Source organism: Oncorhynchus masou, unplaced genomic scaffold, assembly GCF_036934945.1.
Source record: "Oncorhynchus masou masou isolate Uvic2021 unplaced genomic scaffold, UVic_Omas_1.1 unplaced_scaffold_6039, whole genome shotgun sequence".
NCBI classification, from domain to species: Eukaryota; Metazoa; Chordata; class Actinopteri; order Salmoniformes; family Salmonidae; genus Oncorhynchus; species Oncorhynchus masou.
In genome coordinates, this window is record NW_027012463.1 from 1 (window position 1) to 11626 (window position 11626).

At 41.7% G+C, this 11626-nt stretch overlaps 1 protein-coding gene across 1 annotated transcript; it reads right to left on the reverse strand.

Moving 5' to 3' along the window:
* Positions 1 to 22: 22 nt before the first annotated feature.
* LOC135536366 (integrin alpha-11-like) lies at positions 23 to 11233 on the reverse strand (the record flags this gene model as incomplete). The annotated part of the gene is made up of 4 exons (XM_064962708.1): positions 11073 to 11233; positions 9230 to 9373; positions 3395 to 3729; positions 23 to 189 (listed from the first exon to the last, which is right to left on the reverse strand). Coding segments are annotated over exons 2-4 (562 nt in total), but the record flags the coding sequence as incomplete, so codon positions are not given.
* Between the last annotated feature and the right edge of the window lie 393 nt (positions 11234 to 11626).

Consider the following 11626-nt stretch of genomic DNA (forward strand, 5'->3'; position numbering starts at 1 on the left):
TTGGTCATTTTTGAACACTCACCCACTTCCTGTGTAGGAAGTATGGCTGTCCGGGCAGTGACGTTTAGACACACTATGGCTGACATGCAGGTCACGTCCTTGCCTCCCCTCTCACAGTCCTTCACAAAGACGTTGATCTTGCTGGGTTCAAACCTGATGTTGGCGTGAATTCGGATGACACTGCGAGACCTGCAGATGAACCATACACAGTGTTATCATAAATGTGGTTATTATATGCTCCGCATACATACAGTACCATAGAAACAGTAGAACACTTGTTAATATCTAAGAGGAACAGTAGAACACTTAATATCTAAGTGACCTACCAGAGAAACAGTAGAACACTTGTTAATGTCTAAGTGACCTACCAGAGGAACATTAGAACACCTGTTAATATCTAAGTGACCTACCAGAGGAACAGTAGAACACTTGTTAATGTCTAAGAGTAACAGTAGAACACTTGTTAATATCTAAGAGTAACAGTAGAACACTTGTTAATATCTAAGTGACCTACCAGAGGAACTGTAGAACACTTGTTAATATCTAAGTGACCTACTAGAGGAACAGTAGAACACTTGTTAATATCTAAGTGACCTACTAGAGGAACAGTAGAACACTTGTTAATATCTAAGTGACTTACTAGAGGAACAGTAGAACACTTGTTAATATCTAAGTGACTAATAGGAGGAACAGTAGACCACTTGTTAATATCTAAGTGACCTACCAGAGAACAGTAAACACTATTAATATCTAAGTGACCACCAGAGAAACATTAGGAACACCTGTTAATATCTAAGTGACTTACCAGAGGAACAGTCGAACACTTGTTAATATCTAAGTGACCACCAGAGGAACATTAGAACACTTGTTAATATTAAGGGACTCAATAGAGGAACAGTAGAACACTTGTTAATATCTAAGACCTAGAGAGGAACAGTAGAACACTTGTTAATATCTAAGTGACCTACTAGAGGAACAGTAAACACTTGTTAATATCTAAGTGACCTGCTAGAGGAACAGTAGAACACTTGTTAATATCTAAGTGACCTACTTCTCAGAGGAACAGTAGAACACTTGTTAATATCTAAGTGACTACTCAGAGGAACAGTAGAACACTTGTTAATATCTAAGTGACCTACTCAGAGGAACAGTAGAACACTTGTTAATATCTAAGTGACCTACCAGAGGAACAGTAGAACACTTGTTAATATCTAAGTGACCTACCAGAGGAACATTAGAACACCTGTTAATATCTAAGTGACCTACCAGAGGAACAGTAGAACACTTGTTAATATCTAAATGACCTACCAGAGGAACAGTAGAACACTTGTTAATATCTAAGTGACCTACCAGAGGAACATTAGAACCATTTCACATGGTACCTACCAGGAGTAACAGTAGAACACCTGTTAATATCTAAGTGACCTACCAGAGGAACAGTAGAACACTTGTTAATATCTAAGTGACCTACCAGAGGAACAGTAGAACACCTGTTAATATCTAAGAGTAACAGTAGAACACTTGTTAATATCTAAGTGACCTACCAGAGGAACAGTAGAACACTTGTTAATATCTAAGTGACCTACCAGAGGAACAGTAGAACACCTGTTAATATCTAAGAGTAACAGTAGAACACTTGTTAATATCTAAGTGACCTACCAGAGGAACAGTAGAACACTTGTTAATATCTAAGTGACCTACCAGAGGAACAGTAGAACACTTGTTAATATCTAAGTGACCTACCAGAGGAACAGTAGAACACTTGTTAATATCTAAGTGACCTACCAGAGGAACAGTAGAACACTTGTTAATATCTAAGTGACCTACCAGAGGAACAGTAGAACACTTGTTAATATCTAAGTGACCTACCAGAGGAACAGTAGAACACTTGTTAATATCTAAGTGACCTACCAGAGGAACAGTAGAACACTTGTTAATATCTAAGTGTAGAACACTTGTTAATATCTACCAGAGGAACATTAGAACACCTGTTAATATCTAAGTGACCTACCAGAGGAACAGTAGAACACTTGTTAATATCTAAATGACCTACCAGAGGAACAGTAGAACACTTGTTAATATCTAAGTGACCTACCAGAGGAACATTAGAACCATTTCATATGGTACCTACCAGAGTAACAGTAGAACACCTGTTAATATCTAAGTGACCTACCAGAGGAACAGTAGAACACTTGTTAATATCTAAGTGACCTACCAGAGGAACAGTAGAACACCTGTTAATATCTAAGAGTAACAGTAGAACACTTGTTAATATCTAAGTGACCTACCAGAGGAACAGTAGAACACTTGTTAATATCTAAGTGACCTACCAGAGGAACAGTAGAACACCTGTTAATATCTAAGTGACCTACCAGAGGAACAGTAGAACACTTGTTAATATCTAAGTGACCTACCAGAGGAACAGTAGAACACTTGTTAATATCTAAGTGACCTACCAGAGGAACAGTAGAACACTTGTTAATATCTAAGTGACCTACCAGAGGAACAGTAGAACACTTGTTAATATCTAAGTGACCTACCAGAGGAACAGTAGAACACTTGTTAATATCTAAGTGACCTACCAGAGGAACAGTAGAACACTTGTTAATATCTAAGTGACCTACCAGAGGAACATTAGAACACCTGTTAATATCTAAGTGACCTACCAGAGGAACAGTAGAACACTTGTTAATATCTAAATGACCTACCAGAGGAACAGTAGAACACTTGTTAATATCTAAGTGACCTACCAGAGGAACATTAGAACCATTTCACATGGTACCTACCAGAGTAACAGTAGAACACCTGTTAATATCTAAGTGACCTACCAGAGGAACAGTAGAACACTTGTTAATATCTAAGTGACCTACCAGAGGAACAGTAGAACACCTGTTAATATCTAAGAGTAACAGTAGAACACTTGTTAATATCTAAGTGACCTACCAGAGGAACAGTAGAACACTTGTTAATATCTAAGTGACCTACCAGAGGAACAGTAGAACACTTGTTAATATCTAAGTGACCTACCAGAGGAACAGTAGACCACTTGTTAATATCTAAGAGTAACAGTAGAACACTTGTTAATATCTAAGTGACCTACCAGAGTAACAGTAGAACACCTGTTAATATCTAAGTGACCTACCAGAGGAACAGTAGAACACTTGTTAATATCTAAGTGACCTACCAGAGGAACAGTAGAACACTTGTTAATATCTAAGTGACCTACCAGAGGAACAGTAGAACACCTGTTAATATCTAAGTGACCTACCAGAGGAACAGTAGAACACTTGTTAATATCTAAGTGACCTACCAGAGGAACAGTAGAACACTTGTTAATATCTAAGTGACCTACCAGAGGAACAGTAGAACACCTGTTAATATCTAAGTGACCTACCATAGAAGCACGGCTGCCCCCAGGGACCCCACGGCCAAGTCCACCAGGCCATCCTCATTCATGTCCATACTGCCATGGATACTACGGCCAAAGTAGCGCAGGCCACTAGCGATGTCTGACGCAGCTATCCTCTGTTTGTATTTCCGCAGAATCCTGTTGCGTTGGCTGAAGAAGACGTAGATGGCTCCTCTGTGGTCATCCTCCAGAGGAGCCCCCACCACCACGTCGTTGAAGCCGTCCCCGTTCAGGTCAGGGACCGGGGCCAGCGAGGAGCCGAACCGAGCGTTCTGACCATGGTCCTGGATCTCCAACGCTCCCTCCAGGACGAAACGATTCTGAAGAAGGAAATAGGATGTCATTTTGGAATATTTCTGATACACGGGATAGAGGGTACTGTAGGTAAAGGTTGTGTCATGTGCATGTATATTCAATTATGTTTTTGCCAATGTTTCCCCTACTGGTTGGTAGGATTCTCTTTGTTACTCTGTACCTAAAGAGTCTTTGGTTGAAAAACCTTGAAAAACAAATGCACAAGCGGAATCCATCAACAACAGACATAGTGGCTAAGGAAATGGAGTTACAGTTGTTCTCAATTGCTAAAACACTAAACCCCATTGGCTGAACTAAGTTCTCTTCATTTAGCTAATTATGCAGTCTGTTGTCAATACCTTAAACCATTTCACATGGTAAAACACAGTCTGTTGTCAATACCTTAAACTATTTCACATGGTAAAACACAGTCTGTTGTCAATACCTTAAACCATTTCACATGGTAAAACACAGTCTGTTGTCAATACCTTAAACCATTTCACATGGTAAAACACAGTCTGTTGTCAATACCTTAAACCATTTCACATGGTAAAACACAGTCTGTTGTCAATACCTTAAACCATTTCACATGGTAAAACACAGTCTGTTGTCAATACCTTAAACCATTTCACATGGTAAAACACAGTCTGTTGTCAATACCTTAAACCATTTCACATGGTAAAACACAGTCTGTTGTCAATACCTTAAACCATTTCACATGGTAAAACACAGTTTGTTGTCAATACCTTAAACCATTTCACATGGTAAAACACAGTTTGTTGTCAATACCTTAAACCATTTCACATGGTAAAACACAGTCTGTTGTCAATACCTTAAACCATTTCACATGGTAAAACACAGTCTGTTGTCAATACCTTAAACCATTTCACATGGTAAAACACAGTTTGTTGTCAATACCTTAAACCATTTCACATGGTAAAACACAGTCTGTTGTTAATACCTTAAACCATTTCACATGGTAAAACACAGTCTGTTGTCAATACCTTAAACCATTTCACATGGTAAAACACAGTCTGTTGTCAATACCTTAAACCATTTCACATGGTAAAACACAATTTGCAAATCTCACTTAGACCTTTCAGCAAAACTCTAAACACATTCTCATTCTCAAAACACATTCTGCACTCTAATGCACATGTCATCCATACTGGTAAACACAAGTGGCAACAATCAAATACAAATAGAGAACACATGTCATTGATTGAACACAACCACTCAAAATTGATTTAACCTGTTTCAAATGATGCGACACAACCAATTAAGCCAGTTCAGAGAGCAAACAGGTTGTTGAAGGTGGGAAGGAGAAAGTCTGAGAATGGATAGAAGAAACAATGTGAGAGGACGAGTGCGTATGCGAGGTGGGCGACGAGGAGGAAGAGGAGGAGTAGGGCAAGAAACAGGAAGAGGAGGAGGAAGAGGAAGACAAAGAGTGAAAATATCTGATGAAATTCGAGCAACATTGATCACATGTTTACTCCTTTTGATTTTTGTCCCTTTTAGTATTGTGTACTGTAGTACAGTGCATTGTAGGCTGTATACTGTAGTACAGTGCATTGTAGGCTGTATACTGTAGTACAGTGCATTGTAGGCTGTATACTGTAGTACAGTGCATTGTAGGCTGTATACTGTATTGTACTGTATACTGTAGTACAGTTGTAGGCTGTATACTGTAGTACAGTGCATTGTAGGCTGTATACTGTAGTACAGTGCATTGTAGGCTGTATACTGTAGTACAGTGCATTGTAGGCTGTATACTGTAGTACAGTGCATTGTAGGCTGTATACTGTAGTACAGTGCATTGTAGGCTGTATACTGTAGTACAGTGCATTGTAGGCTGTATACTGTAGTACAGTGCATTGTAGGCTGTATACTGTAGTACAGTGCATTGGAGGCTGTATACTGTAGTACAGTGCATTGGTGGCTGTATACTGTAGTACAGTGCATTGTAGGCTGTATACTGTACAATGGACAAATTGTATGGCCCTGAACATTGTGCTTTCCATTTATTAACAGTACTGACTGCTCAATAGATTTGGACTGGTTGCAGGTTCATATCAACAAAGAGCAAAGCAGTGTAGTAATTTCCTATCAATTTTGAGCTACTATGATAGAACATGTTTTCGTTCATCAAAAGACAATGACGGAAAAATATGAATATTTTTTTAGATTAAAAATGTTCTCCCTGAGAATTGTATGTTTTGAACAATGTGTTTTCTATTTTTCGGTGTATTGTTTACTGACTGCTTGAGAGTGTATATCATTTTGATCACTTTGTTTATGATTTGAGAGCAGTGTATGATTTTGAACACAGGTAAAACTGTTTTGAGGCAAATGTTTCATTTTGCGAGAGGAGTCAGAGGTTATGTAAATAGTGCTTGAAGATGAGGTTTTGTGTTTAATGTTTTCAGGAAATGGAGCAAGGTTTCAGAAATTGTGTTTTAGCAATTGAGAAAAACTATAAGTTCTAAATCTGTTATCTCCTGTGCTGCGGCCGGGTAGCCCCACCCCACAGGCTTCTGGGATATCTCAGTCATCCATCGATGATCTTCTTCAAATGGACAGTCCTCCATTTATTTACACAGCTCATAATGAGACATAGAGACATTGTTGTCTTTAACTTTCCCCTTCAGTCTTTACAGAAGCTTTCATTTGTTATTCCACATTTATTTAGGAAAGTAAACAAAACACGTTGGAAACCTTTGTTTTTGTTTACATAAATAGACCAAAGTAACTAACAAACAATAGCTGGGGAGTTATGAGTTTTGAATTTGAAATCAACTGAAAACCTCAAGCCGCATTGTTTTTGCTCACGCAAGGGAAGGGTTTAACTCATTTTCTATCCCAAGGGGGAAATATGATTTCCCAAAAACATTGTCAACATGAGGGATGGGTGATTCATCCGAGTGTCACAGGATCAAAGGCAAACGAGGCTTCTGGATGTTTCTTTAGGGATGTTTCTGAGGAACTTTGAGTATTCACAGTGGGTGTAAAGTCAGTCGGAGTAGAATTAGGTTTATCCTCAGTCTGGAAAAAGGTACAATCCCTCAGCATGAAGAAAGTATGGGAGCCAAGTATTTTAGGCCATCATCAGCCATACACATTATCACTCTCCAGTCTGTCTCATCTTTCTCCCTAATCTACAGCCTGTGAACGGCTGAAACATTAGATCACTTGTTTTTTTCAGTTGTCTTTTAAAAGGAAAGAGGAGGACAGGGTTGTGTGTGTGTGTGTGTGTGTGTGTGTGTGTGTGTGTGTGTGTGTGTGTGTGTGTGTGTGTGTGTGTGTGTGTGTGTGTGTGTGTGTGTGTGTGTGTGTGTGTGTGTGTGTGTGTGTGTGTGTGTGTGTGTGAGAGAGAGAGAGAGAGGATCATACTCAGTGGGGAACATTAGAAACATGTGGTGGGATGGGGAGACCATCACTGTCATTCCACAGTGGCTTATTGGTAGAATGGAAGGCCACCTCTCTGTCACTTATTTTTAACCTAAACACAACACCCCTTTTGTGTCCTTAGTTGGGGGATCCCTTGTCTTTTTTTCTTGTTTGGGGAACCTTAATGATCAAGCCCTTATCAGTCCACAGGTACCCCTTATAGTATATTTGAGAGAGAGAGAGAGAGAGAAACAGAGAGAAACAGAGAGAGAGAGGGTAAGAGAAACAGGGAGAGAGAAAGAGAGAAACAGAGAGAGAGAGAGAGAGAGAGAGAGAGAGAGAGGGAGAGAGAAACAGAGAGAGGGAGAGAGAAACAGAGAGAAACAGAGAGAGTGAGAGGGGGAGAGAGAAACAGAGAAACAGAGAGAGGGAGAGAGAGAAACAGAGAGAAACAGAGAGAGAGAAACAGAGAGAGAAACAGAGAAACAGAGAGAGAGGGAGAGAGAAACAGAGAGAAACAGAGAGGAAGAGAGAAACAGAGAGAGAGAGAGATACAGAGAGAGGGAGAGAGGGAGAGAGAAACAGAGAGAGAGAAACAGAGAGAGAAAAAAACAGAGAGAAACAGAGAGAGAAAAACAGAGAGAAAAACAGAGAGAAACAGAGAGAGAAACAGAGAGAGAGAAACAGAGAGAGAGAGAAACAGAGAGAGAGAGAAACAGAGAGAAAACAGAGAGAAATAGAGAGAGACAGAAACAGAGAGAGAAAAACAGAGAGAGAGAAACAGAGAGAGAAAACAGAGAGAGAGAGAGAGAAAACAGAGAGAGAGAATCAGAGAGAGAGAATCAGAGAGAGAGAATCAGAGAGAGAGAATCAGAAAGAGAGAAACAGAGAGAGAGAAACAGAGAGAGAGAGAGAGTCTCAAAACTACAGGAATTCCTCTGTAGTCTTTTCCACCTACTAAGAAGCCCCTTTCTCCAAATACCAGGCTGTTAATTCAGTTTGATGTAGTGAATGCTTCCCTACTGAGTTTACGGTGCACTTGTACACTAACCAACCAAGACGGCGTGCTGGCACAGGGAGGGAGGCTGTTCATGTCATCTGTGTGACGGCTGGTGCCAAAAGTCTGGTAGACTGTTGATGTTGTACCAGTGGGTTAACTAACCCATCAAGGCTCTGGAACATCTAGTAGACTGTGTTGTACCAGTGGGTTAACTAACCCATCAAGGCTCTGGAACTTCTAGTAGACTGTGTTGTACCAGTGGGTTAACTAACCCATCAAGGCTCTGGAACGTCTAGTAGACTGTGTTGTACCAGTGGGTTAACTAACCCATCAAGGCTCTGGAACGTCTAGTAGACTGTGTTGTACCAGTGGGCTAACTAACCCATCAAGGCTCTGGAACGTCTAGTAGACTGTGTTGTACCAGTGGGTTAACTAACCCATCAAGGCTCTGGAACGTCTAGTAGACTGTGTTGTACCAGTGGGTTAACTAACCCATCAAGGCTCTGGAACGTCTAGTAGACTGTGTTGTACCAGTGGGCTAACTAACCCATCAAGGCTCTGGAACGTCTAGTAGACTGTGTTGTACCAGTGGGCTAACTAACCCATCAAGGCTCTGGAACGTCTGGTAGACTGTTGTACCAGTGGGTTAACTAACCCATCAAGGCTCTGGAAGGACTGGTCTGATGTGTTGTAATGTAAATACAATGCACTGGGATAGTTTGTCTCTATGTGTTCTGGTCGAGGTGTTTCGTATTCTGTGCTGACCTGGTTTTATGTGTGTTTGGTAACGGGACCTGGGGCGTGTGTGTAAGTGAATGTGTGTGCACACGAGTGTGACGTGTGTGTGTGAGCATTCGTACATCTGTGAGTGAGTGAGTGAGTGTGTGTGTGCGTGTGTGTGTGCGTGTGTGCGTGTGTGCGTGTGTGCGTGTGTGCGTGCGTGTGTGTGTGTGTACATGTGTGTATGTGTGCGTGCGTGTGTGCGTGCGTGTGTGTGTGCGTGCGTGTGTGTGTGTGTACATGTGTGTATGTGTGCGTGCGTGTGTGCGTGCGTGTGTGTGTGCGTGCGTGTGTGTGTGTGTACATGTGTGTATGTGTGCGTGCGTGTGTGTGTATATGTGTGCCTGCCCACCCACCAGCTCAGTCACTCTGTAGATGTACACCTTGCCCTTCTCCCAGCCTCCACTGAAGAACATAGGAGCTGCCACCAGTAGGTTGTCTGTTACTCCGTCACCATCTATATCCACTGGGGAGATCTCACTCCCATAGTACGACCCGATCTGAAATATAACCACACATCCAGACCATCAGCACCCTGGATCAACAACAATAATATCATCGTCTGGTCATTCAGCAGACGCTTTTATCCAGAGTAAACACACCTTGTTTCATACTCAGTAGATGTGGCCCATGTGGGAGTCCAGCCCATTCCTCCAGCTGGCACATCAGACTCTAAAAGCACCATGCTAACCAACCATCATTAAGATCCCCACAATCACACGTCCTTCACCACATCCTTCACCACATGCCTTGACCACATCATTAAAACCTCCCCAGCAAACGTTATTAGCATTCATTAGCATAGCATTCCAGTCATCATCATCGTTCAGGTAACAGACCCAGATGTTTCCATGTAGAGGCTAGTTAGCTCTCAAAACAACCCAGCCTTTTATCAACCAGACCTGGGTTCAGATACCATTTGAACTTTTCAAATACGTCTAACGTTTTCTTTAGCATATCTGGACTGCCAATGATTTACACTTTTGGAACTATTCCATTCGTTCCATTGCATCAGGCAAACTCAGTCAAGCCCAGCTATAGTCTTTGTAATGATGTCAAATAGTATTTGAACCCAGGGCTGTTCCTCTCAATGAGTGTTGTTATGGATCTCTCTGTCTGTAGTATCCTCTAGCTGGTGTTGTTATGGATCTCTGTCTGTAGTATCCTCTTAGCTGGTGTTGTTATGGGATCTCTCTGTCTGTAGTATCCTCTTAGGTGGTGTTGTTATGGATCTCTCTGTCTGTAGTATCCTCTTAGCTGGTGTTGTTATGGATCTCTCTGTCTGTAGTATCATCTTAGCTGGTGTTGTTATGGATCTCTCTGTCTGTAGTATCCTCTTAGCTGGTGTTGTTATGGATCTCTCTGTCTTTAGTATCCTCTTAGCTGGTGTTGTTATGGAACTCTCTGTTTTTAGTATCCTCTTAGCTGGTGTTGTTATGGATCTCTCTGTCTGTAGTATCCTCTTAGCTGGTGTTGTTATGGATCTCTCTGTCTGTAGTATCCTCTTAGCTGGTGTTGTTATGGATCTCTCTGTCTGTAGTATCCTCTTAGTTGGTGTTGTTATGGATCTCTCTGTCTGTAGTATCCTCTTAGCTGGTGTTGTTATGGATCTCTCTGTCTGTAGTATCCTCTTAGCTGGTGTTGTTATGGATCTCTCTGTCTGTAGTATCCTCTTAGCTGGTGTTGTTTACTGTAGCTGGAAGCTTGTTTTTCTATTTTTATTCACAATGTAGATGGAATGTGTGTGTTTTGAATTAAGGGGGACAGGAATGGGATGGGAAACACATGGGATCTGTGTAATGTTGTTGGCTACATGGGGGCGTGGGAAGGCTGTCTAGACTTCATAGCGCAGACTATCATGGATGCTGTGTCCTGGCTGGGTTGCCAGATTGACAAAAGGACTGGAAAGACTACTGTCATGGTGGACTCAGACGGTGATGGGAGAACCAGATTGAGAAGGGTGGGGTCCATGAGCAGAAGGGACTATCGGGGTCTTGGATGATCTTCATATGTTTTTTAAAGAGAGAGTAATGCCAGTGTAAGTGTGTGTTATACCACTGTGTAACTGTTCAGTTTATGGTTGGAGTTTAGGACTTGGGTTGTGGCTCAGCATAGTGTTGTGTCAATTAATTAGGTGGTAGACATGTCTTAGGGCCCCAGTTAAAAAGAGAGTTTGGGAAGCCCAGTTGTTGAGTCTACCTGTTGTCCTTTGAGGGAGTGCAGGATGGTGAGGTTACCAGTGTTCTTCAGGGTGAAGATGATGACCTTGCCAGTATGGTTGAACCGCGGTGCCCCTGCCACGTACAGCCGACCGTTCCTGGCCGACACCACCGATGTTACTGTGTAACCTGGACACACACACACACACACACACACACACACACACACACACACACACACACACACACACACACACACACACACACACACACACACACACACACACACACACACACACACACACACACACACACACACACACACACACACACACACACACACAGCCTTGTTGAGTCCAAATGATTCAATCATTCATTACTGAAACCCAGAGTATTCACCAAACCCAGTGGTAGAGGATTGTCATAATTGCTAACTCAGCCTAATGTTCTCCTGTCTGTCACAGCTTCACTTTGTGTTGACCTCCTATGTTCACCTTGGATTGCCCAGTTGTCTTGAACAATTGTCTTCCACAGCTTCTTTCTCCCTGGAGCATAAAGCCTGTTCCTCATAGAATATCTGGAAGGAATGTCAGC